General features: G+C 34.5%; 3 protein-coding genes and 1 pseudogene across 8 annotated transcripts; 1 reads left to right on the top strand and 3 right to left on the bottom strand.

The window, feature by feature from the left end:
• Positions 1-113: 113 nt before the first annotated feature.
• On the bottom strand, positions 114-9,367 carry LOC133696435 (threonine--tRNA ligase, mitochondrial 1-like; annotated as a pseudogene).
• A 3,630-nt stretch (positions 9,368-12,997) lies between these two features.
• LOC133696458 (ATP-dependent Clp protease adapter protein CLPS2, chloroplastic-like) lies at positions 12,998-15,933 on the bottom strand. Its single transcript, XM_062118650.1, has 4 exons — positions 15,470-15,933; positions 14,910-15,008; positions 14,398-14,507; positions 12,998-13,336 (listed from the first exon to the last, which is right to left on the bottom strand). Exons 1-4 carry the CDS (start codon positions 15,714-15,716, stop codon positions 13,256-13,258), a joined length of 537 nt encoding a protein of 178 aa, XP_061974634.1. The 5' UTR covers positions 15,717-15,933; the 3' UTR covers positions 12,998-13,255.
• A 2,528-nt stretch (positions 15,934-18,461) lies between these two features.
• On the top strand, positions 18,462-20,981 carry LOC133696359 (uncharacterized). Of its 6 annotated transcripts, none has more exons than XR_009842662.1 (5): positions 18,462-18,610; positions 18,725-19,080; positions 19,222-19,343; positions 19,435-20,013; positions 20,740-20,981. XR_009842662.1 is itself a non-coding variant. In XM_062118531.1 (3 exons), the coding sequence occupies exons 2-3, from the start codon at positions 18,805-18,807 to the stop codon at positions 19,606-19,608; spliced, it is 450 nt and encodes a 149-aa protein (XP_061974515.1). In that variant the 5' UTR covers positions 18,462-18,610; positions 18,725-18,804; the 3' UTR covers positions 19,609-20,155. The 6 variants fall into 6 exon arrangements, 1 of the variants encoding a protein (XP_061974515.1); XR_009842661.1 differs by having other exon boundaries at positions 18,725-19,343; positions 19,435-19,619; positions 19,776-20,013; XR_009842663.1 differs by lacking the exon at positions 19,222-19,343 and having other exon boundaries at positions 18,725-19,085.
• A 1,121-nt stretch (positions 20,982-22,102) lies between these two features.
• Positions 22,103-24,774, bottom strand: LOC133696358 (gibberellin 2-beta-dioxygenase 6-like). The gene is made up of 3 exons (XM_062118530.1): positions 24,039-24,774; positions 23,202-23,523; positions 22,103-22,854 (listed from the first exon to the last, which is right to left on the bottom strand). Exons 1-3 carry the CDS (start codon positions 24,530-24,532, stop codon positions 22,624-22,626), a joined length of 1,047 nt encoding a protein of 348 aa, XP_061974514.1. The 5' UTR covers positions 24,533-24,774; the 3' UTR covers positions 22,103-22,623.
• Between the last annotated feature and the right edge of the window lie 958 nt (positions 24,775-25,732).

Raw genomic sequence — 25,732 nt, 5'->3', positions numbered from 1 at the left:
CCAGGACATGAATGCTATGAGCATCATTGTGAGAAGATGGCAAAAGCCTGGAGGCATTTTCCCTTTCCTCGACTTGCAACGTGAAATTTGGGCAATGTGCGTGCACATCAATACACATTAAAATATTTTCTAAACTTTTCCATTTGATGGGGATATCAACCTAATAAGTAGCTGTTGCTCACAAGCAAAATGTCAATCATGGTACAACAACACCAGAAATAATCGCTTTGAATAATCATCTCAATGCACGTGACTAGCGGAAATCTGCAACTGCATCCTTGAAGAGTTTGAGTAGGCTCTCAATACTCATCACTGAATGGTCAGCGTTATCTCTCACCCGCACACTCACCTGCAAACAGCAAAGGATAATAACAGTTATATTTTTCATTGCCGAAAAGAACAGAAATTATCCGAAGATAGGGGACTTTTTGGACCACACTGATATAATGTTTTTGTTATAGTTTTTGACACAACCAGCCTAGGAAAAAGAGGTTCCTGGAGCATAATCTTCAAAATCATACTAATATTTGGTGATTCCTGATGGAAAGTAAGTGATCTCCATAGATTTGAGAATCCACTCGCATGTATCTATGCCAAGCAAAATACTCAGCATCCTTATAAAGGGCAGCTGACCGCGACTTGTTAAATCAAGAAGTCGTGTATATATTAGTTCATTTAATAGATCATCTGTATTACCTGTCCAGTTTTGGCTTCCTCTTCACCCACAACCAGTATATAATTGTACTGTGCCAACTGAGCTTCTCGTACCTGAACGAAGGGCAAAAAAATCACTAAACAAACCCAATTGTGTAGCATCCATTTTCAAACTAATTAGCATCACAAGACCACGACTGAACCCGAATAAGTCGCTGGAATCCAGGAAGGGCGTTTATAACAAAGCATATGTTATTTATTTTACAAGAGAAACAAAAATAAAAAGATGCAGGATCAATATGCAGGATGCTAATTTGATGTCAAGGATGGGAGTTGTAAAAACACCTTTTTCTGGATCTTTCTGTCAGTTGTGTCCGCATCAACAAAATAGCCAGCTTCATGAATCTGATCCTGCACCTATAAAATGTAACAAGAAAATGCATTGGTTTGTGTTCAGTGCTGGGTATAGAGTCAAAATATGAAAAATAACACACCCAAAAGCTTTCACACTGCATCTGTTTCGCAATAAAAACAAGATAATCCAAAACTGAAAAGGACACAATATTCCACTATTCCAGCAAGAATTGAACTAGTGAATCCCTTTCATAAACATTGCTCCGTAATACACTTGAAAACCATTGCTGCATGACACGAGTGAAATATATTGAGAATAAGCAACTCATATTAACCCCTCAACACCCCCTCCCGAAAAAAAATAAAAAAGCAGAGTGCAATAGAATAAATAAATAAGAGAAATTTAGACCGTCTTATCATGTACATAGCATATACTGATATAACAAAAGAAACACTTGCCATCAACTTAACGCATGAAGCAAGGGGCAGGCTGAGCATATTACTAGACCATAAAGGACATCATGTCAATGAAACCCCATCACCCTGTTAGCAGTGCTACGCCAATCAAGATGTAGATGAAATTGCAATGTAGAATTCAAGAATGTTGACAAGGAAGATTTTATGTGATACACTAATAAGAAGTTCATTATCTAGGGGTTGAAAAGCATGCAGCAAACCAACCAACCTGTAATGCATAAGACTGAGATTTCTCAGACACAGGGCAGACAATTGCTTGACGAGGACTAAGCCAGAAGGGCCACTTCCCCTTGTAATGCTCTAATAGTACAGCAAACATACGCTCAACGGAACCCAGGATTGCTCTGTGTATCATAACAGGTGTTTCACTCTTGGCTTCATCCTCTGCTGAATATTCCAACTTAAAACGATCTGGAAGCTGGAAGTCAAGCTGCAAAGAGAGGCATTCATTAATTACATGACAATCCTGCATTACTGTAAAAAGCCCAAGAGGCAGAAAATAAAATAAAATAAAATTCAACAATCTAAACCTGCAATGTAGCACACTGAAATTTCCTCTTCAATGCATCAGATACACTGATATCTATCTTGGGTCCATAAAATGCACCATCACCTTCATTAAACTGTAGGACATGAACCAAAATATCACATCAGGAGACAAAGATTACAAAAGAGAAAAGGAAATGCGTAATAAGAAAAGTTACCAGTCATTTTCTAGACATCCAATTGGCTGAACTTTCAGTGATAAAAATGGAAAAATAAAGACAGACAGACCACAAATCCTTTAGAAATCAAACCACTTTCTGTTGTTCACCATATTTTTCTAGACTTCAGAAAATTGGCCTAGCTTTCATATGATTCAACGCCTCTCATCCAATTGATGAAGCCTAGGCACAGTTAATTACGGTGCAATGGGTACAGTAACAGACTCTACACTCTGCAATGAAAACTAAAAAGAAGCTTCAGAATTTGTTATTTACAACTACTGCCTCTTTGCATGATTTCAGTGATGAGTAGATGAACTGCAAACTTATTGAAATTTCTGAATAAAAAGTTAGCTCTCTAGAAAATCAAGAGTTGACAAATTGAAGATGTTAGAGGCATTACAAACAGCCATGCAGAAGAATTTCAACTGCATATATACCAAAAGCAACCAAGAATTTCAAGCAAAGACCAGAAGTGCCTAAAGTAACAGTACCTTCCACGGCTTTCTAAACTCGTTCAATGCTTCCGCAAGAGCTTTCTCAGCTTCCTCCCATGTTTCCAAGGCTCCTAGGTATTTCTCTGGCCTCTACAATACAGACATCAGGAGGCACAAAATAAAATCCTTTTGTATGTTTTTTTTCTAGGTAGCAAGACACTGTTAAATCATCTATTTCTTCAAGAAAATGGTAAATGGTCAACTTAATTTACAAAATTGTTTCCAAAAAATCTGGAGAACAGAAAAACTGCATTAGTTTGAAATGACTGTGAATCAAGACGCTGTAAAATCATCCATTTCTTCAAGAAAATGGTAAATGGTCAAACTTAATTTACAAAATTGTTTCCAAAAAATCTGGAGAACTGAAAAACTGCATTAGTTTGAAATGACTGAATCACTAGTATCTAAGAATTCCAAAACATCTCTAACAACCTTTTAAGCCTTTAAGTTACAGTTCCAAACCTATCTCTAAAAGCGAAGGGTATTAGAAAACTGTTGTGTAAAAAAAAATGCCAGAATAAAACTTAGCTTGGTCAAGAAATAATTCATTTTGTCTATAAACCCACCAAGGTAAGGTCAAAAGGATATTTTTTAATATTAAGATTTGTCAAATTTGGGTTCGTTCAAATCAGGCAAAAAAAATTTGTCTGAGTTGACAAGATTGTTTCCCTTTTACATCAGCACAAAGTGCATAATAAAAGAAAAGGCAATTGATTTGCAAAAGATTCAAGATCATACAGTAGATAGCTTCAGCTCATAAGTGAATCCGAATTTTTCATAGGCATAATCAATGAATTCTAAGACACCTCTGACTTCAGCTTTTATCTGAAAAGCAGAGCACACAATTTATGTAAGGGTTAGGCAACAAAAGAAATTAAGATGTTAGTCGGGTTTCAATTTAACTTATATTACCTGGGATTTCCTGCAGAATATGTGAGCATCATCCTGTAGCATAATGCAAGAAAAATGAGGAAAAGAAGCCCAGCTACTATGATAGCCATGTATAAAACCTATGGCAATGGATTGAAAACTAAATAAATAAATTACTATAGTCCAATACTAAGAAGAACGACTAATCACATCCAACACTCATGAATTCTTAAACCTTGTGATATTTCAAAGTCACAAATTTGGTAAGAGTTCAATGCAGCTCTAAAAAGAACTCAGAAACCTAAATTAATAACTATTATTATTTAACCAAAATTACAGAGTTAAGCCACAAAAGTTACAAACATAAAATGGAGGTGTTTTCTTAAACACAGACCTGCTGAAATCTTCGAACACGTGTTAGTCCAGTGAGTGCACCGCTGGCTTCATTACGATGCAAGACCCCAAAATCAGCAAATCGAAGAGGAAGTTCTGAAAAACAACGCCAAGACAATTTAAGATGATGGACCACTCAAATATTCACATCACTAGAGCTCTCCACATGCAGCAAGAAAATTGAGAAGAGAGAGGCAGTGACCAACAAACAGCAATTGATTCTCATAAAAAAATGCACATAGTTTCCACATCCATGATATCAGAACACTAAAAAAACTTAACAAGTCTGCTAAAAGTAATTCGAGGTAAAAGAGAGCAAACAACCCACCCCAGCCCCGCGAAACACTCACTGACACACAGGAATGATAACAGTGGAATAAAATTCAGATGGAAATGAACTTACCTCTATATGAACGAACTCTATGTTGAAACATCAAACAGTGCCCAGGGCAATTCATTGGTTTCAGTCCAAACTCTTGCTTTTCAATCTGCAGCAGACAAAGTACCATCACAGCATTTTCTTTTTCAATTCCAAGACAGAAAAAGAATGTTCCAATTATTTGAAATTTGCACACCCCCTGAAGGTTATTTGCACTTCCATAATATCATTTGACATTTCAAGACACAAACAAGAATGTTCTATTCATTCAGAATCTATTAACATAATCCGTAAAGAATTTCTTTATATAATTTTTTTATGAAGCACTGTGATGCTTATCAATGCAACAGCCAACCAATCATGTTTACATCCCCGCCCCCACCCACTCCCCGCCCCTCCCAAAAGAAAATAAGAAAACCCAATTGGTCACATGTATGTGTGCTTTGTATATCGTTCTCATAATAACTGGATATTCCTGATAGCATGTGTTGGTTCTTTTTCCAAACCCTTTATCCTCCAAATTCAAACTGCATATAACTTGCACCAATTGATCATCATCTAACTATCCTCTTCATCAGAATTCAGTAAAATATAGAAGACTCGCCTCAAGCAAAAACATATTCTCCTTGTAATTGGCAGCATGACCAGATGTCTCCCAAAGTTTCATGTTATAAATATTTGGAGACTTAACCTGCCAAAGTTGATAAATTTAGGCATTCACTTTTAGACATTATATATTATGAGATCCAAACAAGCATTTATGACTTCTACCTCTTCATAACCTCTTCTTCTGTACTCATTTTTTATAAATTCCATTAGTTTGTTGTAAACCCGAGTTCCATGCGGAAGAAAAAACCAACTTCCCGGACTGAAACACACCAAAGATGCAAAATCAGCATCATGGAAAACATCAATCTACGAAGATAGGCAAAATAAAAGGGCACATTCGCACCTAAGTGGATGACAAAAGAATAGTTCCTGTTTAGTACCCAACAACCTGTGGTCGTACTTCTTTGCTTCTTCCAAGAAATGCTTGTACTCCTGTACAAAAAAATAATGTTAAGAAAACAAATGGTAACATCTAAAACCAAATAATATAACCACATTTCTCATTTTCATATCACTGAATGAATCTCTCCAGATCAAAGAGAACACAGTTTTGCATAAAGATTCATAAGGAAAATAAGCTAAGTGTTTACATTGTAAATGAATCTGTCACCCAAAACTGTTACAAGTTTCTTTACATATACAATGCTGTGGCACCTTTCCAGTTTCATCAGACGGCAGCAAGCCTCACTCCACCCTAAGCTATTGACTCCAAAAAGAGCCGCTCAATGTCTTTGATTTTTTCTTGAGAGACACAAATCCAAGGCTTCAAAACAATAGTTTCATTCCAATTCAAAGTCCTTGTTCATTTCATAGGTTTAAATAGATTGATAATAGTTTGTTTAAGCCCAGAATTAAAAGGCAATCTGCTGCAATGAACACAATATTGCTTTTGCTTTTACAACACACGGATAAGTGCACACCATATAATAATAAAGCAACCTGTTTCGGTGTTTATGTGAAACATTTTGTCAACGTATATGCAATAAAACATCTTTTTCATAAAAAAAAAATTAACAAACCAAAGATTTTTCTTTTCCCTCTTTTTTCTTTAGCAGGACTTTTAACAACCTATATTGCAACCACGTGATTTAATAAGTTAGCACTTGATGGATCATAATACAAGCCCGTAACCTAATTAGGACACCAAAACTGAAATTAACTATATCACACAAAATCATAAACCATTTGAAAGCATTCTTAAAAAAATTGTAGCATCCATCACGACAAATGTCTTAACAACTAAATTTTAATACTCGTTAGACTGCCTTCATAGTAAGGGGTAAATGTCAAGAATTCCAACACAACCATGCTACAGCACACAGCTACATGTTGCAAAAGCCTCTGCAAGTGAGAGGCAGAAATGCAATTCAAAGGGAAGAGAGATGAAAATGAGGTACCTGCAAACGTTTTTTTATCAGGAAAAGAAATTCCATACACTCTTTGTAAACTTTCACGATCTCTATTACCCCTCCAATAAGCCGATGAAGCCTGCAATGACAAATTCAAAAGGAAAACAGATTACATTTGCTAAAGTGAACGAATTGTATATCAAATAATGATCAAACATGTGATTAAGTATCACCTTCAAACATGCAAGTGCTTTCACAAAGGATGTGTTTGGTATATGAGGCCCACGACACAAATCTACCAACGGGCCACATCTGTATACGGTTATTGTTTTGTCAGGGGGCAGATCATTGATGATTTCAACCTGGTCATAACCGATTTTTTTATAAAAAAAAATGATAAAGGTGGTTTCATTTGTTTTGGAAGCGGAAAAATCATTAAGACGTTAACTAAGACGCGTTTTGCTTGCTCAGATAATTTTGCTACTTAAACTTGCCTTGAAATTATTGTCCGAAAACATCTCAAGTGCATGTTCCCGTGATACTTCAATGCGCTCAAAAGGTTGCTTCTCCTGAAATTTAAGTTATTGAATCAGTAAATATAAGTGAAATGCACCATCAAGAACAATGAGTATGTATGAAAAAGAGACATTGGTTACAATATCCATGCATCAAAAAGAATCGAACAAATTAGAAACATGTTATAAATCTTGCATTGTTTGCATGTCATGCAATCCTGCCCAACCCACCCTCTGTCACTAAAATGAGTTACATTATATTTATTTATTGCAAAAGTAGCAATTATCTGCATGGCCTTCCACATGTCATATGTATCCAGCTCTCATGTAAAAAGATTTAGAACAACAAACAGCTATATATCTTACACTCTATCAGTACCAACTTGACACTTTAAACCATTTACCTTGTTAATCCACTTTTTATAATAACAAAATTGCAGAACATACTCAAGATTGTCTAAAAAATTCAGCTACATGCCTAACCAACATATCAATGCAAACCCCCTCTATCATTACAGGGAGTTATATTATATTTATTTATTGCACCAGTAGCAATTAACTGCATGCCATTCCACATGTCATATGTATCCAGTTCCACATGAAGATATTTCGAACAAGAAACATCTATACACCACTTTTTATATAAACAAAAATACAAAACATACTAATGATTATCTACAAAAAGAACCAATATAACTTACTAAAAAAAGCAAGAGTAGTTATTAAAAGCCTTCCTTTATATACTAGAGAGCCAACATCACAACACTACAATAATAACTCTTAAGGATAGCAAATTCTAAGATCAGGGAATGAAACAATACCGCAACAGCTTTCAGCGCAGCTGCATCTATCTGCTTGAAGTGATTATCATTCAATCCCAATTCACCATAGTATGCATCATAATAGAATCCCTACAAGAACATATAAAATTCAAAATCAAATTTTAGCTAGGGCCTCAAGAAGAAATGCAGTCATGGCAGCAAAAGGCATAATGAAAACTCAACATTTTTAAGCACTTGAAGAGGAACATCGAGTTACTAACTTAACCATCCAGATGCTTTTTTTGTAAAAGATCAAAATAACGAAGAAAATTGTGTGAATGAGCTGGAGCTCACACGTGTACTGGTCACAGAGATGTTACAGTCCCAGCTGATCACCTAAAAGACAAAGCCCCACTAAAGAGCAATCATCAACACGACATTAAAACAAAACCAGAAAAAAGTCCTGCGTCATTGAAAAAGAAGCAGGACTTGCCAATTGAAAAGGAAAGGAAATATTCAGAAAGAAATATATTGTTAATTGGAAGCTGAAAATCAAGATCATAGTTGCAGAGACTTAAACATTGGAACTAAGTCTTGCCAATTAAATCACCTTAGGTCTACGCGAGATATAACACTTGCTAGTTCATCATTTTAACTGACTAAATATGTTGTAAACTTGGATAAATCCCAACAAAAACCCTTTGAATCTAAGAAAAAAGTGGATTTCTTACGTTGAATAAACAAGTAAATCAAGGTAATTAGTTCCGTGAACTACACTGCTGGTATAGTGAAACTCGTACGCAGATCTCTTGACAATTTTAGTGAGTTGTGACATGGTAAGAATTGGTATTCACATATATTATTTATAACATAAACGACATTACAGAGATACGCATAAATGAACATGGAATCATAGCAAAGAGGTAAGCAGATAGGGGAACACTTGAATTGTAAAGTATATGAATACATCCAACCTCTCCTCTTGTGGTACACGGTCCGATGCAAAGTTTGCAACCATACTCCATTTCAAGTGCCTGTACCGCACCGCACCATGATTAAACCCGATATTATTAAAATTCAAGTAAAAAGATGGCGATGCATTGCCGCTAATCAAGCTCGCTCAAATACCTGGCCGAGAATGTGAGCACTTGAATGCCAAAAGGTGTCGCGTCCTTCGTCACTTTCAAAATTAAAAATCTTGAGCTCACAGTCATCCTCTAAAGGCCTATTCATGTCCCACAACACTCCATTGACTTGAGAAATTAACGCATTCGCAGCCACACTCTTCCCAATCTCCTTCGCGATATCCATGGGAGACGAGTGTCATCTCTTTCCTTCCTTCACTGTACCGTCAGGCAAAGTAATCCTAGAACCAAAATGAAAAATCAGAATACCATTTTTTTCAAGCATACGAGAAAATAGAAAAATTAGGGTTTTACTTGATGGAGTCGTGAGGGAGGGATTGGATGCGGGAGAGTTGTTCAGACTGAATGGATTGGAAGAGTTGGATGCGTTTGGGGATTACTGTATTGAGATAGCCTTCGTCTTTTTGGTGAGAGTTGGAGGCAGCCATTGTCGTGGAGGAGGGGAAGGAGGAGAGGAGACGGCGAGGAGGTTTGGCAAGAAGGAGAGATGAGGAGGGCAAGAAACGGCGGAGAGGGGAGAGCAGCCGAGGACGTATGCACATAGCATGCGGGAGTTTCCGGTTTTGGACAGAGGTGGGGTTTTCAAGGGCGTATCTGTTATGGGACCTAGCGTGGGGATCAAGCAGAGGCCCGTGAAGTTCCCGCCAACGGAGATTCCGACTCTAGCTTGGTATTGTTCGGGGCTTATAGTCGGTTTTGGGCTTAGCCTACATGTGTAGTTAAATAAGCTCCTTTTTTATCGTCCTATTTGAATAAAGTTTGAATTATAGTTTTGAAATCCAGCTTTTCCAGCAAGTTAATCTAAGACTAGAATCAAACTAGATTTAAGAAGGAAAAAAAAGAGAGAGATGACCTGATAACCTAATAGATCTGGTAAGATCTGGTTAAAAATCTAATTGCTATTTATTAATTTTTATTTTTTTATTAAAACGACATTGTTTTGATTAAAAAAACAGAATTAATCTAGTTAACCTGATAAATTAGTTAAAACTTGAATTTTAAACCGCGTCAGGTTTAAAAATTATGATTTAAACAAAACATAATAAACATTGTTGGCAGGACAAGACATGGCTATTTTGTTTTTTCATTATCAGTTTGAGTGTATTTGTTATTTATTCAATAATGAATAATATATAGGATACAAGATAATGGATACTCAAATAAATAACTAACCGAAATTCAACAAATAGGATATGGGTATATTATTTTGATATTTAAAAAAAAAATTGGTTTGACAATCATTAAATATTTGGTTTTTAACATAAACAGCATATATATCAATAAAAAATTATCTTCAATGAAAAATAAATAAAATAATTGTATTTTGAAGTTTAATAATATACCAAAATTTTCCTTGAAATAGTACCCACTCCAATAAAAGTGAGAACAGTCATGCTTAACTAGTAACGATGAAAAGAAAAAGAAAAGAAAAAAAGATCATAACCCTAATAAGAGTCCAGCTTCTTTTTTATTTTTTTTTTATTAATATACGTATATTTTAATTAATTTTACAATTCTTTAATCCTAAACTTTTATTAAAGTCCAGCTTCTTTAACTGAAAGTAGTGTACCCGATGTTCAACAGAGGGTAAACAAGAGGCTAAAATATTATTGAATATCTACCCTGGTAAGTCATCCTCTCTAGTGCCGGTTTGATTCGATTGAGAAAATAAAAAAGTATGAGAATGTAAAAAAGCATATAACCAAAGTATTAAAATAAGATAAATATACCCTATTATTAATTAACTATAAACTGTTTATAGCAGTAAAGTTGCATCCTGGTTTTGTAGGTGACTGTTTTTTAAAGCACATTGCTTTTTTTTTCAGCTGGCACACTTTTTTTTCACTTTCATGCCTAAACGTTTTTTTTAATTAAATATTTTATGAGATAAAGTTTAAATTATTTTAAAAAGATAAAATTAAAAAAAAAATAGACCATAATATAAAACACCAAAAGAACACAATCATTTTTAAGCCCACAAACAAAGCGCTTTCTAGTCTATTTATTTATTTTTCTTGTCCACTTTTAATTTTTTTTTTATTTCCTTGTAATTGAAATAAAAGAAAGAGGCTCACCGGAAAATAATGAGAGAGATAAAAAGTTTTTGACTAGATCACATGTGCATACCTATTTTATGGACATGATCTTTTTTTTTAAATAGGTTGGGTGCATCGGGCCACTCAAACCTAGGCGTATGACCTTAATATATACTGGCTTAACATGCTTTATTTATTTGTTTTTTTTTATCAAATTTAACGAAAATAGACTACTTTAAATATATTAAAAATATATTTTTTTAAGAATATAATTGTATTTTTTTAAAATCACCAAGGTTCTTTTTTTTTTTTTGAACAACCCTTCCTGATTTGTTTTTTTTTTTTAGGTTTCTACGCGAATTGTTTTGTTATCTCATTATTACATGAAAAAAAAACACCAAAAAGTTTTAGTATATTATTCTTATGTATTTGAATACACTCGTGGTATAATAATGAAAAACTTATTTTTTTATTAAATTTTTTTTTTATGATTATGATAATTTTCTACTTCAAAAAGTAAACATTATATTAAGAAGATTACCAATAAGAAGAAATTGCATTAATAGAATAAAGAGGTTTGAATTAAAGATATGTTTTTTTTATCCTTATTCTGGATTGTTTGGAGTATTCTGGATATTTATTTTAATAGCTTTTGGTTTTTATTAAATGAATCATATTGTTGAGAAAAAATATTTTATGTTGAGAAAAAATAGATTAATAATAGAAAGAGGGATTATACTAGCAAATTATTATGTGTTGATAGAATTTAAATTATTGATTTTCTTATAAAAAAATTAATGACTTAATTTTTTAAAAAAAATTGAATAACTCCTCGTCACACAAGATCATATATCTTGATTTATATTTATCTCTCAGATTTTCTATTTAGTCATTGATCTATGCTAACATTCTTTTTAACATTTATTTATATATATAATTCTTGATTTATTTGATTAAATACATGCTTCAACTTTCTAATTCACAGTAAAAAAAATTATGAAGTTAAAAAATGTTATAAACAATGAAAACTATTTTAAAATGTTTTTATTTTACATTGAAAAAACACAACTTACTTCTTATGAGCATAAATTATATACAAGACTTCTTATCCCATGTTAAAAAAATAAAATCTTCAATGTTTATATAATAAAATTTAATACAAGATAGTAATCAATAAAAAAATAATAATGGACTTGTGCGTATAAGGCTGAACTTAACCAAAAAAAAAAAAAAACCTCTGATCGTTCCTCACGCAAGACAACGACTGTATGTTTTGAATCTTTTGTCTCCATGTTTTTGACCGTTAAATTGAAAATATAATATTTTAAACTCCCGAAATCAATTTGTAACAGCCCTCATCTGCATTCAAAACCGTTGTAACAACTAAGACAACTCTTTAATTCTTCATTTATTTTTTTCTTACTAACTGCTGTGGTTTGTGGTGTATGTGTGTGCATACCATGCACTCTTTGAATCGGAAAATAAAGAGAACAAATATATTTTCTTGGTTTTATCTTTACGTAGGTAACTGGGTTTTTTGTATTGTTCAACCATTATTAGAAAGGTAATATAATCAATTAGCTTGCTAGAACTTAATTGCATCCTCTACTCGTTTACTAATTACGATCAGATCATAAAAATGACATATTTCCAACACGTAGTGCGAAGAAGCTCTTGCCATCAATGGGGCCGTATGACGTGTCTTCTAAGTTTAGATGATTTGGTCCTAGAATCTGATTCAACCTCGGCTGTAAAGGTTTGTGGGCTAAGAACTCAAGAAACCAAGTGGCAGAACTAGTCACGAAGTGAAAATGTTGCTTGCACTTTCTTTTAAGTGCGCGATCAGGCGTATAAACATAAATTAAAAAAAAAAAACACTAATTAGCTGGTCTACCAATAGTTACAATTGAAAACTAGCTAACAACGGCGGCTGGAACATTTTCCTAGCTTCGCCAGTAACGAGGCTATATTCTTTAACGATTGAAAATTTGTTCAAAACACAGAGAGATCAAGTATACCCTGTTAGTAAAACATAGTCATTCTACTAGGATATTATGCAATATCTGTTAAGCAAATGCCACCACCAGCAGAGAATCCAACAGTATCTTTAAGTGCTTGCCTGTATGTCCAAATAAATTTTAAGCACCTCCAACTTGCTGCCTGTTGACGAGCGGCCTATTTTCAGGTTCACCGTACCAAACCTTAAATGGCTAACATACAAAGTGGTGGGGGAAAAATAGAATGGTAAGAGACATTGATCACATAAGTCACCATGCTCGTGATTTAACTATTGGTTCATGTTTTGAAGACAGTATATAATTAAGCTCTTCTAAAGAACCACTAGTACATATCCTTGGTGTCTGAATCTCCTTCCCTCTTCTCTATTTTTTTAAGCCTTTTTATTTTTCTTCTTCCTTTTTTCTGGAAAGAGGAAAGGAAAAACTATGTAATTTCCAAAATTCCCTTGACCTTAACTTTCATCTTCGCATATAATGGTTTATAGCTGACAACTTTACACATAATTCGACTCTGGCTCAATGATTGATCGTAATCCACCGCGAACCATCATCTGGGAGTAAAACTCAGCATGTTCCTGTACACCAAATTCAAGATTTCAGCTTCTACTCATCTTAGATAGCTTAACTAGGCAACTCACCAATCATGGTTATCTAAATCCACCAACAAGTAAAGGTAGGACCAACAGTCATAAGGTTAGCGCTAGACATGTTTTACATTTTAATATTAAAAGCAGCCATCAAGATAACATTTCGACATCATAGGTGCATCAGCTAACTCTGTCGTCTTGTTAGGATGGCAATATGTGGTTTAACTATAAAAGCAAATGTAACAGAAGTTCTTCAACATAGATTGGTCAAAAGAATAGGATATTAAATGCTGTGCATGTAAGAGTGCTGGTACATGGATGAACATCTTTTAAATCACAATGCTGGTAATTCCTCATTCCTTTGGGGTATCCTATGATTTCTACAACAGCTATCAAGTTATGGTATTGTTTAAAAAGTGGTTTTAGAAAATATCTACATGAGAACACGTATATAATTAAGCAATCATGCATGATATGTCGGAGGCCAGCATGTCAACAAGTATATTTGGTGGCCAGTCATGCAACTCAACAATTATACCCATATGCTTAGCAACAAAAGCAATCCCTCTGAATACCAGTTGTTGATTTACATGGTACGATGCCAAATGAAAAGAACCCTGTTATTCATAATACAACAAACTAAGGACAGCTATGGCACACCCTTCTGTGTATGCTTTGAATGACAACAGAGCCAAAGGCAATATTTTGCAACAAGGTTGCTAATATCTGCATGTTATGTAGGAGGCCAGCATGCTGGATTTTACACACACGCACACATATATTAAAGTGAGATATTATCACGGTACCACAATCACCTGCATTCAAAGCATGATAGGATGCCCAGAGATTTGGTTATTAAAAGAGTCCTAAACATAATTAGGAAATATTAAGATTTGTTCGATTAGACAACCCTTAGGCTTACCCTGACAGTGTATTATTATACAAAAGACTATGATGCATCACCATGTAGACATTTATGACACCATTCAACCAATTACGAAGAAGCAAGATATGCACATGACTTATATGATGCAGTGGAAGAATTATACCTTAACTGTGACTATAACAACTGCTACGCCATTTTCTCGTGACTCGTGAAATAGTTTTCTAGCATCATCAGGTGTAACTGATGGAACAGCTTGAGGTAATACCTTTGCAACTACACAAAAATGAACACTCATAGCAGTAAGTTAAGAATGTGGAATACAATATTTCAACTTTTCCTACAACTTGGTCCATTCTAAGAAGAAGGCAATTTGCAATGAACTGCTGACTTCTGATTTCTATCATTTTAACTCTCATGCAGCTTTATATATGTGCCTTCACAAAGATCAAAATTAACAATCTTAGAAGTTGAGAGCATGGAAAGTTTATGCTCGCATCTACCTAACTTGTTCAATTAAGCATTTGAATAACCTTTGGGCACGCAGTAGAGTGGGATCCATAAAACTACATTATCCATAAGAAAAAAATCATAAATTAAACTCGCTATACTTCTAAAGGGTATCCAATCCATCTTTATTTGGATACATAAAATGAGAAAGAGACTTAAACTACATACCTAACCTTTCAGAATGACGAACATCGTCAATTAGCAAGACTCTATAGCTATCTCCACTCCCAACACCTCTCTTATCACTTAGTCGTCCGATATCCCCTCCTGTTTCGACAAAGAGAAACAAAATAAACAATCCAAAAACTAGCAATATAATCCACAAACACTTTCATGAATGCTAGCTATTACAGGAATGCTAGCAAAAATATGCTTGAATTAAACCAAAATAGAAAAGAAAAAAGGCACAAAGCAACAGTATTAGCAAGATGGGGAGTAAATCAAAACATTATCATGTAGACAAGGAGAGATGTTTTTAATGTTTCTTTACCAATCGGATGAGGAGGGGGTAAACAAAGGGCTCAATGCGAAAAAATGGCAAAATCTACTATTGTGAAAAATCAAGTGCATCATTCACAAAAATAAAATAAAATCGCCGAATCTCGTCAAGAAACACTATCTCCTTCGTTTATGCATTATATTGTCATGGAGTATTTGATTAAATGACATTTGACAAAAAAGAAGCCGAGAGAAAATATGGGAAAATAAAGAAAGAAAATGAGAGAGACCTTCGAGAGCTTGAGAAGAAGGGTCAAACTGGGATTGATCAAAAGTGGGGCGTTCCAAGACTCCAGTACCTCCCTTGGTGAAGGAAGCCTTAACAGCGAGATTCGTAGACATAGCAATTGCTCTTTTTTGTGGGAAATTTGCCCTCGTGCTATGAGTGGGGATGGGACCGTCAATGCTGTTGAAGTGGACAGACTGCTGCTTTGTAGAGGAAAACCGTGTCGTGGATGCGGCTGTAAATAATGCCATTTTCCTAGTTTTGTGTATACTCCTATAGCGAAATCTTGTAGCTATAATAGAGAGTCTCAGGAAAGAAGACGAAGCAGAGGGATCTAGTTGGCTTTAGGGCTCCGTCTATGGCTATAATACACTCTGGGTGGTTGTTTGTCTACCGCCTCCTCATAGCAGTGCAGTGTCATTTGTTAAGAAGCTATTTACCCCGTTGCTTTGTCGTGTCCGGGCTCACACTTTCTCAAATTATTACCCGTCAATATTTTATTCCTTAAAGAATTATCGTGGCTGCTTTCATTTTTGTCTTGTCTAGGAATGCCGCGGAAATCGCGTTTAAATTTAAATAAATTTTAAAAAATAAAAAATATATTTTTTTATATAATTTTAAATAAAATTTTTTATTAAAAAGTAACTATTATTATAATCCTAAACTCCACCGTTTTGTTTGTAATTTTGTTTGATTATATTTTAAAAGTGGGTTTAACTTCAAAATATTAATTTTTTTTTAAATATCTAAAAAAATATTTTAATATATTTCTAAATAAATAACATTTTTAAAATAAAATCTACACGGCAAACCAAACAAGCTGGATATCACTTTCAAGTTTTAACGGACCGCAGCCTTGTTTTATTTATTTATTTATTTTCTTTCTCCTGGTTTTAATTTTTCATCCTTGAATTCCCACGCCACAATGGCCGTTGAGAAAGAGACGCTTTAATTCAAATTTCAATTTGGGCCGCACTATTTTGTGAATTTCTAGACCTTTCCCTTTTGTCTGTTCTTGAGATATTGAGACGGATACTGTGTTTAGAATCTCTTGACGTTAAAACAGTTTTTTGGCATATGATCATGCTTAATTGACACGATGATCATATCGTCAGCATCAACTAACTTGGCTTTGTGGTTTGTATTATTGAGATGTGTGTAAATTTTCCTCGTATTTTTTGTGATTAAATTTACAAAGAAATCACAAGTGCTGATGCTATCCCAACAATCTTCCCTCTGGGAGCTCTAGCCCATGCCCCGTAGGCATTACACACACGCACGCACACCCATCATATAAGTTCAGGCCCGATAAATGTCCGAGTTAAAAAGAGGTCTGTAGGCTGCATTTTCAGTCCGCAAGAAAGGGGTATTTTTACCTAGTACTGTTTGTTTGCGTTAGAATAGTTTCTTTTTTAGAGAATAGTTTTATTTCGAAGTAGATTATTTTTTAATATTTAATACTGTTATAAAAAATAAATTATTTTTTAAAAAATATTTAGCTAAGTCGTGAAAAAAACTGAAAAATAACCTTTTAATTTTTTAATTTATTAAAAGAATAAGGACCAAAAATTATAAATAAAAAAAGTTAGAGGATTAAATTAAAAAAATAATTTCATAAATTATTTTAAATAAAATAAAATTAAAATAATAAAAACTAAATTTAACAGATAAAAAAGTTAAAAGATGATGAAATTAAAAAAATAAAATTTCATAAATTATTTTAAATATAAATAAATAGCAATCAAGAGAATATGGATTAAATATAATAGATACAAATTTTCAATTAAAAAAATGATAAAAGAAAAGCAAAGAGTAATGAAAAAAATAAAAAATAAAGTTTATATAAAAATCAAATTAAATTAAATTTAAAATAGTCAACAAAATATATAGTGGAATTGAATAAAACAAATATTTACAATAAAAAATATATAGCAATCAAAAAATTAAAGATTAAATTTGATATAATTAACAAATAATAAGATAATTCTGAAATTTTCACAATTTCAAAATAATAAAAAAAATATTTTTCTAAAAATCAAATCAAATTTTTTATTAATTAATTTTTATAAGATTAAACAAACACATAAAAAAATTAAAAGTAATTTCTAAAAAACTATTTTTTATTAAACAAACAAAATCTTACAAACTACTTGCATTGGGAGTGGTGGCCATTGGTATCTATCAAGAGTTTATACTTGGATGCTCTATTCCTAGCGTTTGGTTAGTAGAGTACAAATTATCCCGTTTAGCTTTGTTAAGTAAATTAGATAATACTTCTAGTTTAAAAAATTAATTAATTAAAATTTTAACTAATTTCAATTATGCTTAAATTAATATTATTTTACTCCAAGGATTTTTTTTATTTCATTAATCATTTCATATATTTAAATTATTTCTTATATTAAAAGAACAAGTTAAAAACTGGCTAACAATAAAGGAGTTAGGAACAATGAATAAGATATTCTCTTTCTTTCTCTTTTTTTTTTAATCTTTTTAATCTATTAAGTTTTTAATTTCTTTAATAGATTTTATTCTCTAATAATTTTTTAATTCTTTTACAGGTTTTGGCTGAACCTGAATCGCCTATAAACAATGAAAATATTTTTATTGTTCACGTGAAGAGTATAAAGTGAATTAATTCACTCTCCACAGCCGACATAAAAAGAGAAGCAGCTTGAAACTATTTTTGGTTAACCTGGATTTTAAACATAAATTATACTGGATTCTATATACAGTAAATTATGTTTTATAATTTATCAAATAATTTTTTTTTATTTGCTTTAAAAAGAGAAGAAATTAAAAAAAAAGAAAAAACAATGATATCTTGTTTGCATAGCTGGATGTGTTTTAAGAAATTTTTCTTTCATTTAAAATTAATTTTTTAATATGAGATGATATAAAAAAATAATTTTTAAAAAATAAAAAAAATATTATTTTAAAAATCACTATAAAATATCACTATTACCACCATGTCAAACTCTATCTTAGAGCGTAACTTTTCATAAAACATCCGAGTATCCAACTGATAATAGAAAACGGAAGGAAACCGAGGCAAGATTCTGATTGGATCGTGGAATTTCCTTGGTGGAATATCATTTTTCCTCCACAGCTCATTTCTTTTTCGGGGCAATACATCAAATCACTGGTATGTGATTTTTCTGATTGAATCTCTTTGAATTTTCTTTCTTTGAATCTGTGAATCTGAGGATACTAATCAAGTAATATTTTGAAATCGGAATCTCTTTGTTTTTTTTTCCAGGGCTAAAGAACGATATAATGGTTGAGAAAAGTACACGGCGTTTACCTATTGGATGCTTGGTGTTTGTGTAATTGCTAACAATGATAATTATAAGAAGAAGAAGACGAATAAGAAGAGGCACAGTGATGACACTGCCGAGCCTGAAGAAGAAGAAGAAGAAGACTTTGGCGAAGAATTCAAAATTTGAAGCCAAGAGGAGGAAAGGAAACCAAGATACAGATAATAAAGAGTTGAATGATTATACTGACAGTGTCATAAACAAGAAAACGAGCAATCGGTTTAAGAGAAAGCGAAAAGCAAAAAGTAAGGCAGAGGAGGAGCTGTCTAATGAAGATTTAGTCAGCATTGCCGAAGAGGTGAGGTGATTCATTTACTGCTCAAGATGGATGTAATGCAATGTGGCATGCCATGTTTTACAAATTAAAGAATTGTTGAAGAATTTCATTTAAAACGGAAGCCATTCTGATGATGGATAGCATGATTGTTCATGCCAACAGAGACTTGTGAACTTGAATTGCCATTTCATCATATTTAATCACAATTAAGAAACAGAATTGTCGTTAAAGATACACTCTTTTCTCGGCTTAAGCGGTGTGTTTGGTGATTGATCCCAGGGTAGGTACGAAGATTCTTACAAAGTAATTTCTGTTTTTATTTATTTTTAATATTCTTGAGTGAAAAGATCTCAAGACGGTATGATCTATATGCAGTATGTCAAAGTTGATGAGGATTCAGGGAAAAAGCATACATCAAGTAGAGAACGTAAATTACAAAGACAACTTACAACAGCAACTTCCTCTAAGCATGATCTAGAAGAGTCTCTCATTGTTCCTGATGACGAACATACATCAGCTAGCTGTGAAACACTGCTTCTTATAGTTTAACTCTGAATTTAGTAAGTGAACAAAATCTCATTTCCACAAGTAGGACAGGGGATACTGCACATGACATGTTGGATCTGTTTTTGGGCCCCTTGCTTAAGAAGCTGATGGAAGAGGACAGAATTTGTAACAAAGGATATGGATTTTTTTTTGCATATGAGCGGAAAAAGAGAAGTCAGAATGATGTTGGAGGAGGAATGGCGCCCCCGATGAAGAAGAGCATTCTCAAAGACAAGGTTACCTTGTTGCTTGACTGAATGAAAGATCCAAATTTCTTAACGGGGAGTCATCAATTATCCGGGAGCCAAAGTATTGAGATGCTACTGTGATACTCTCAATTTGTTTCCATCAAGCAAGCATTCTCTGGAAACTTCCATCACCTCTTCACAACAGATGATATTTCCCCAGGTTTGTTTTTCTGCTGGCATTTTTTTTATTCAGTAGTCTGAATGTTTACATGAAAAATGGTAGAAATTACTGAGGAATGCGTATAACAGTCCTGTCTGTATTTTGTGAATTATCATTATAAAAGGATTGTATTTCTACTAGAGCTGGTACTTGGTTATTGACTTGTTATGAAGTTTTCTGTCTTCAACTGTAGAATTAACTTCTTTTTTCAGCTAGACCACAGCTTTGTTCATACATACCAATATGATTTGGCAGTGGTAACTTGCATTTATGCCACCATCTTAGGAATCCCAAAGCCTTTGAATGCTCAATGAAGTTATTGTCTAATTGATCTTGTTTTTTGATCTGTCAGGATGTGTTATGATTCTGATTAAATATGATATTACTATCTTGTAATCCAAATATTCCTTCTCAAGCCTGTAAAAGAACATTGGATGAAGATTGTCTAGAAATATTCACCACAATAACATTCCTGGGAATATGAGATTCCATGAAAAACACAGGATTGCTTGCAATCTTAAATTCCAGGCTTGTTGCATGGCAAGATAGCTGAAAAATAATGCATGAATGTCAAGTTGATTAGTATAGGATTAGCCTACAATCATTTACTTTGGTGGCAATCTTATTTGGACCTCATTCATGCACACACACACTTCTATCCATGTCATTAGGACCTTGACATGTAGGTCACAAACTATATATTTTAATCAGTGAAGCTTTTACTAGGGCATTTGGGGCCCTGGAGGAACAACGAGAGATGGTGCATGCATAAGGGATCTCAGATGGATGGTGAATTGCCTGATTTTAGAGGTAAATTATTAATATACTATTAATGTAACTGGCCATGATCTTTTCTTTTGCGATTATTTATGTTGCTTGATTGGCTCTTTATTGGATGTAAGAACAACTTCTTGATTTTCACTGCAGTCTGGTATGAACCTGTGAGTAGGTAATTATTTAGATGGTCACCGTACTGAATTGATTTCTTCTTCCCTCGTTAAGGTTAGACAACAAAGGTTGCCTCTTAATACTATTCAGACCTGCCTCCTTTTCTTTTAGAAAAGAATCTTTAAAAGGATAATTCAACAATTTTTTGCTGCTATAATCAGCACCTTTGAAACAAAGTGATGGCCTGAGTCTGAGAAGAGTAAAAGTGGGATTGTGCTCCTGAGATGAAGCATATTTGTAGGATTTTTTTGAGGGCTATAGGCAGTTTGGATTTGAGTGCACTCTAAATGATTGGTTGTTGATAAAGCTCAGGGACAAGGTTTTCACTTTTCAGAGGTTCTATTCATCACAAAAGTTGTGAACGGCACCTAGTTGTAGTTCGATCATTGTCACCTAAAAGGCTATGATTAATTTAGGCCTTCGCAGTACATAAATAATAACGGGTGGCATGATTCAAGGACAAGCATGGAGAATTGGTTTTCGCCTGCTGCTGAGAGAGAGAAGGTGTTAGTGGCTTCTTGTGAAGTTAAAGCCACGACGTTCTATATAAGTCATACATGAAAAGCTTTGAAAGAGCATTATTGTTAGTTAACAGGTGCGAATCAGGGTCGTTTGAAAACGCCATATGAAGATGCTCAATTTTAGATTGGCAGAGCCTGAAACTAATTTTTTAGGTAGAAGTTTCCCACTCTGAAACAAAGTGCAATATGGAAGCATGGTCAGGACAATGCTAGCACGAGCACAGCTGTTACTGATGTATATGGGAATGTGGTTCATGTTTTCAGATAGGCTGTATCTGTGGTTTGAAACACTTGTGATTTCCACTTTAGACATAGTTGTTTGCAGCTAGAAAGTGTTCTAGTCAAAATCATTGGAGGCGCCTTTCCCCTTTCTTGAACTGTCCCCTCGGCAGACCCAATTTTCCACTTTAATGATGGTGCTTGTTTAACTTGAAATGGTAACCTCACGCCTCAATATTCCATATTGCATATGCGATCTTGGCAATCTCAATTTCAGTTGTCCAAGCCTCTACGGCTCTACCACTACCACAACAGTACTCCTAGATTTTCTTTCATAATCTAAGCCTTGGAGCACACAGGAAAAATGATATAAAATAGGAAAAAGAAAAGGAAACACGATATTTTTCTATTCTACATATGCAGCAATATATATAGATTCGTAAGGTAGCTAGTACAAATTGGTACAATCTTAACTAGGAGAGAGCAAACCTCTAGGGGAGGCTCGTCAATCCAAGCAATAAAATCACTTATAAGAGTGGGCCGTTGATGGGCCACTTGGTTACAAGATCTTGAACCATTTATTGAACTATTTCTGGAATGGTCTACTCGGGTCTGCGCCTCTGCTTAACAAACTGAAGAATAAACTCAAGGGCTTAACTACATCCATGCACAAACTAGCGGAATCAGACTCGACTTCAACATGCATAATACATATACATACATGTTACATATAGATATATATTTCTCCTTTTCTTGTTTGAGTCAATGACGAGTCAATATGAACATGTGTGACAATTGGTGGACTTCGGTCTTTTTGATCAAACTGCCTTGGTTTAGTTCTTTCCTGCCTCTCTATTCAGCTGCTTCGAATGTTGTGTTTTGATACCTAAATGCTGAACATCTTTTTTATCGACGACATGTGTTAAAGTAGAAATCTTGGAAGGCCTATCTTACGGCCCGTTCTTTTGACGTCTTCTTGGACTTGGCTCCTATACTCTCCGAAAGTGAATTCTCTGTATATAGAAGGCTCCATGCAGCTGCCTATCAATGAGTCATAAGAGGGGCACAGAAAGTAGGCGATTGAATATCTCTCCATTTTTCCATTAGCCACGACTTTATGCTCCACGCTCTTGTAGACATCATTGCTCCATGCCTGATATTCGCATTTACAGTAGACAAATTAACAATCATATACAACATCAGATGCTAACTTTATAATATTCTAGGAATTCAAATTCAATAACTAGGTTGGCTTAGGCAAGTCGGACAAAAATTAAATGTCAAAATACGATGTACTAGGCTGGTAGCACAAGGGTTGGGTTGATGTACAATTATAATAACATTCATCAGAATATTATCGTTGCTGCGACTCTTCGTGTCCACGTCCACGAACAAAAGCAGGCAATTCGGCATTTTTTAATTCGTTACAAGGGACACTTTGTCTAATCTTAGCTTTGAAATGCAGGCTAATGAGAACTGAATATAGAATTTGAATTTTACCTGGAAAAGATCTCCAATGTTGACGATAAGAGCATCTTGATTCGGATTTACAGCCACCCATTTGGAATCTTTCATAAGTTGCAGCCCTCCAACTTCATCTTGAGAAAGGATTGTTAGAAAATCGCTATCAGTGTGGGGCACTAAGCCAAAAATCTCTGAGGATATTGGGCAGGCTGGGTAGCGATTCAACCGAAGAAAGCAATTGATTTCTTGACAAATGTTTTGAAACACTCCTCTTGGGTGGCCTAGATTTTCTGCTAGGACCCCTGCCAGCACCCTTGCTAGCTTTGACATTGCTGCTGCAAATTCCATCATCACTTCCCTGTTGATACAAGTCATCAAATTAATTAGAAACTAGCTAGCTACCAGATAATAACATAGGCATCTTAGAAGAAACGGTGATTTCAATGACTGTTAGGAAGGCTTTCTGAAGCTAATCAAGATACTTTATATTTTAATTGCCTGGTTACGTTGTGGGAGGTAACAAAACACTTAGACTAGAGCATGGTGCTTGGGGTTGTACACTTGGGAAAATGAAGTTATTTTCCTGACCATGTAGGGAAAAGAGCGCATGAAACTCTTTTAGACTTGAGATTGAATTGAAACCAAACGTTAAAGTTTTGGTGACTGTCTATGAGAAAAAGATGACAGAGCTAGTCAAGGACGTAGTGAATTGAAACCAAACGTTAAATTTTTGGTGACTGTCTATGAGAAAAAGATGACAGAGCTAGTCAAGGACGTAGGCTTTGCAAGTCAAGAGCTGTACTGTTGAAGTTTATTTCTAGAGGCAAACTGGTGGAGAGACCAAATTAGAACATAGCGAAAATAGAGTAGTACCTTAAAGAGCTAAACTCCCCATAGCAAGCTGGCTCAGAAACTCTTGAGAGAGGAATGTGGAAAGCTTCAGACCAAGAGAATTGCCTTGGACAAGTAGCTGTTGGGGTCCCCCATCTATAAGAGTTGTTCAAAACCCCACAAGTAGCCTTCTTATCAAAAGGTGTTTGAAACAACTCCACTTGTTCCCTCCTCATATTCCGAACTAGCTCTGGGCTTATACCGTGGTTCACTACTTGGAAGAATCCCCACTCCGACGAAGCTCTGCATATAGCCTCAGCACAAGCTATCCGCTCCCTTTCAATGGTGCTATTTAGACAACTGAGGTCTATCAATGGGAGTTGGCAATATTCCTTCATGACAACAGCACCACTTGGGAGGTCATTGCATTCAAGTGTAGGAATTTGGGGTGGGAGGCGTGTAAGCTCTCCATAATGGTGTAGAAGAGGTGGGCTTGAGTCAATCATCATTATTGGTTGGCTTGTAAGATCGTGCATGATGGGATTCAAAGGTGGCAAGTGCGTTTTATATAGAGAGTCCAAGGGGGAGGAATTGGCGAGGACAAGGAACACAAAGAGAAGAGAACAAGAGGAGAGCTCCTAAATCGTGACAGTTGTCACAGATAGAGGATTTCACTCTGGAATTGCCATAGAGAGGGAGAGACTGAGTCTTAACAAAGATACAGTAAAACTATGGTGGAAATGAGAAAGTTTAACAGCGAGGGACTAGGAAGTGACAAAATGAATGGAAACCAAACCTAACCTGTCTTCTTTCCTTCTTTTCTGGTTATTTTTTTGACTTTGTTGAAAAGGGCTTTATTTAATTGGCAGGGGCCCTTTCCTGCAAGATTTTCCATGTTTTTGCCTTTCCAAATGACAATAAGGAGTTACTTTGGACTTTTCAAAAGTAAAAAAACAATTCTTCACATACATTTACCTTTTTTTTTTTTTTTTTCAAAATCAAACAGTTGCACTGTTCATAAATTCAAGTCCATTAGTAAAAGAGGAAACTTCAGAAGTGTGTAGAAAAGTATTCCCAATTAGTCATCTCCAATTAGGGGAGAAAACAAGCTTTTCAAATCTAGCTAATTATTTTTGCTCCAACAATTCGTAAAGTAGAAGAGGCAGCAGGCCTTGAATTCGAAGCAAGTAGAAGAGAGAGCAGGTCTCTTGCATTGCTCATGCCTCAACTATTTAGCGATTGCCTGGCTCGTGGCTCATGGAGCATGGTGCGTGCACAGTAAGTCCTTAATGAGTTTATCCCACACGTTTGTGTGTTTATTTGTTGATATATATATATATATATATATATATATATATATATATATATATATATATATATATAAAAGAAGATGAAGAAGAAAGGAGGACATCATCTTTTTCAACATTTTTTAGCCTCAGTTTTCCGTTTACCAGTTGAAATAGGACCAGAGCCGTGAATGGATCTAGCAACTCAACTACCAAAAAAATTCTCTTGCCATGCTCCTCTCCTCACTTATTTTAAGATGAGGCATGGCAATCGAAAAATCAACTCAGACAATATCCTTCAAAATACACCCACGAAACAATAAAAAAGAAGAAGAGCAAAGCAAGCAGATAAAAGTGATATCGCATCAAGACCATATTGATTTGATTGAATAGCTGCTAAACTCACAATTCCTTTTGCTAATTGGCTAACCTTAAAGCTTTTGGCCGATA

The sequence above is a fragment of the Populus nigra genome, chromosome 6, assembly GCF_951802175.1.
Source record: "Populus nigra chromosome 6, ddPopNigr1.1, whole genome shotgun sequence".
In the NCBI taxonomy this organism is placed as follows: Eukaryota; Viridiplantae; Streptophyta; class Magnoliopsida; order Malpighiales; family Salicaceae; genus Populus; species Populus nigra.
This window is presented reverse-complemented; position numbering and strand designations above follow the sequence as displayed.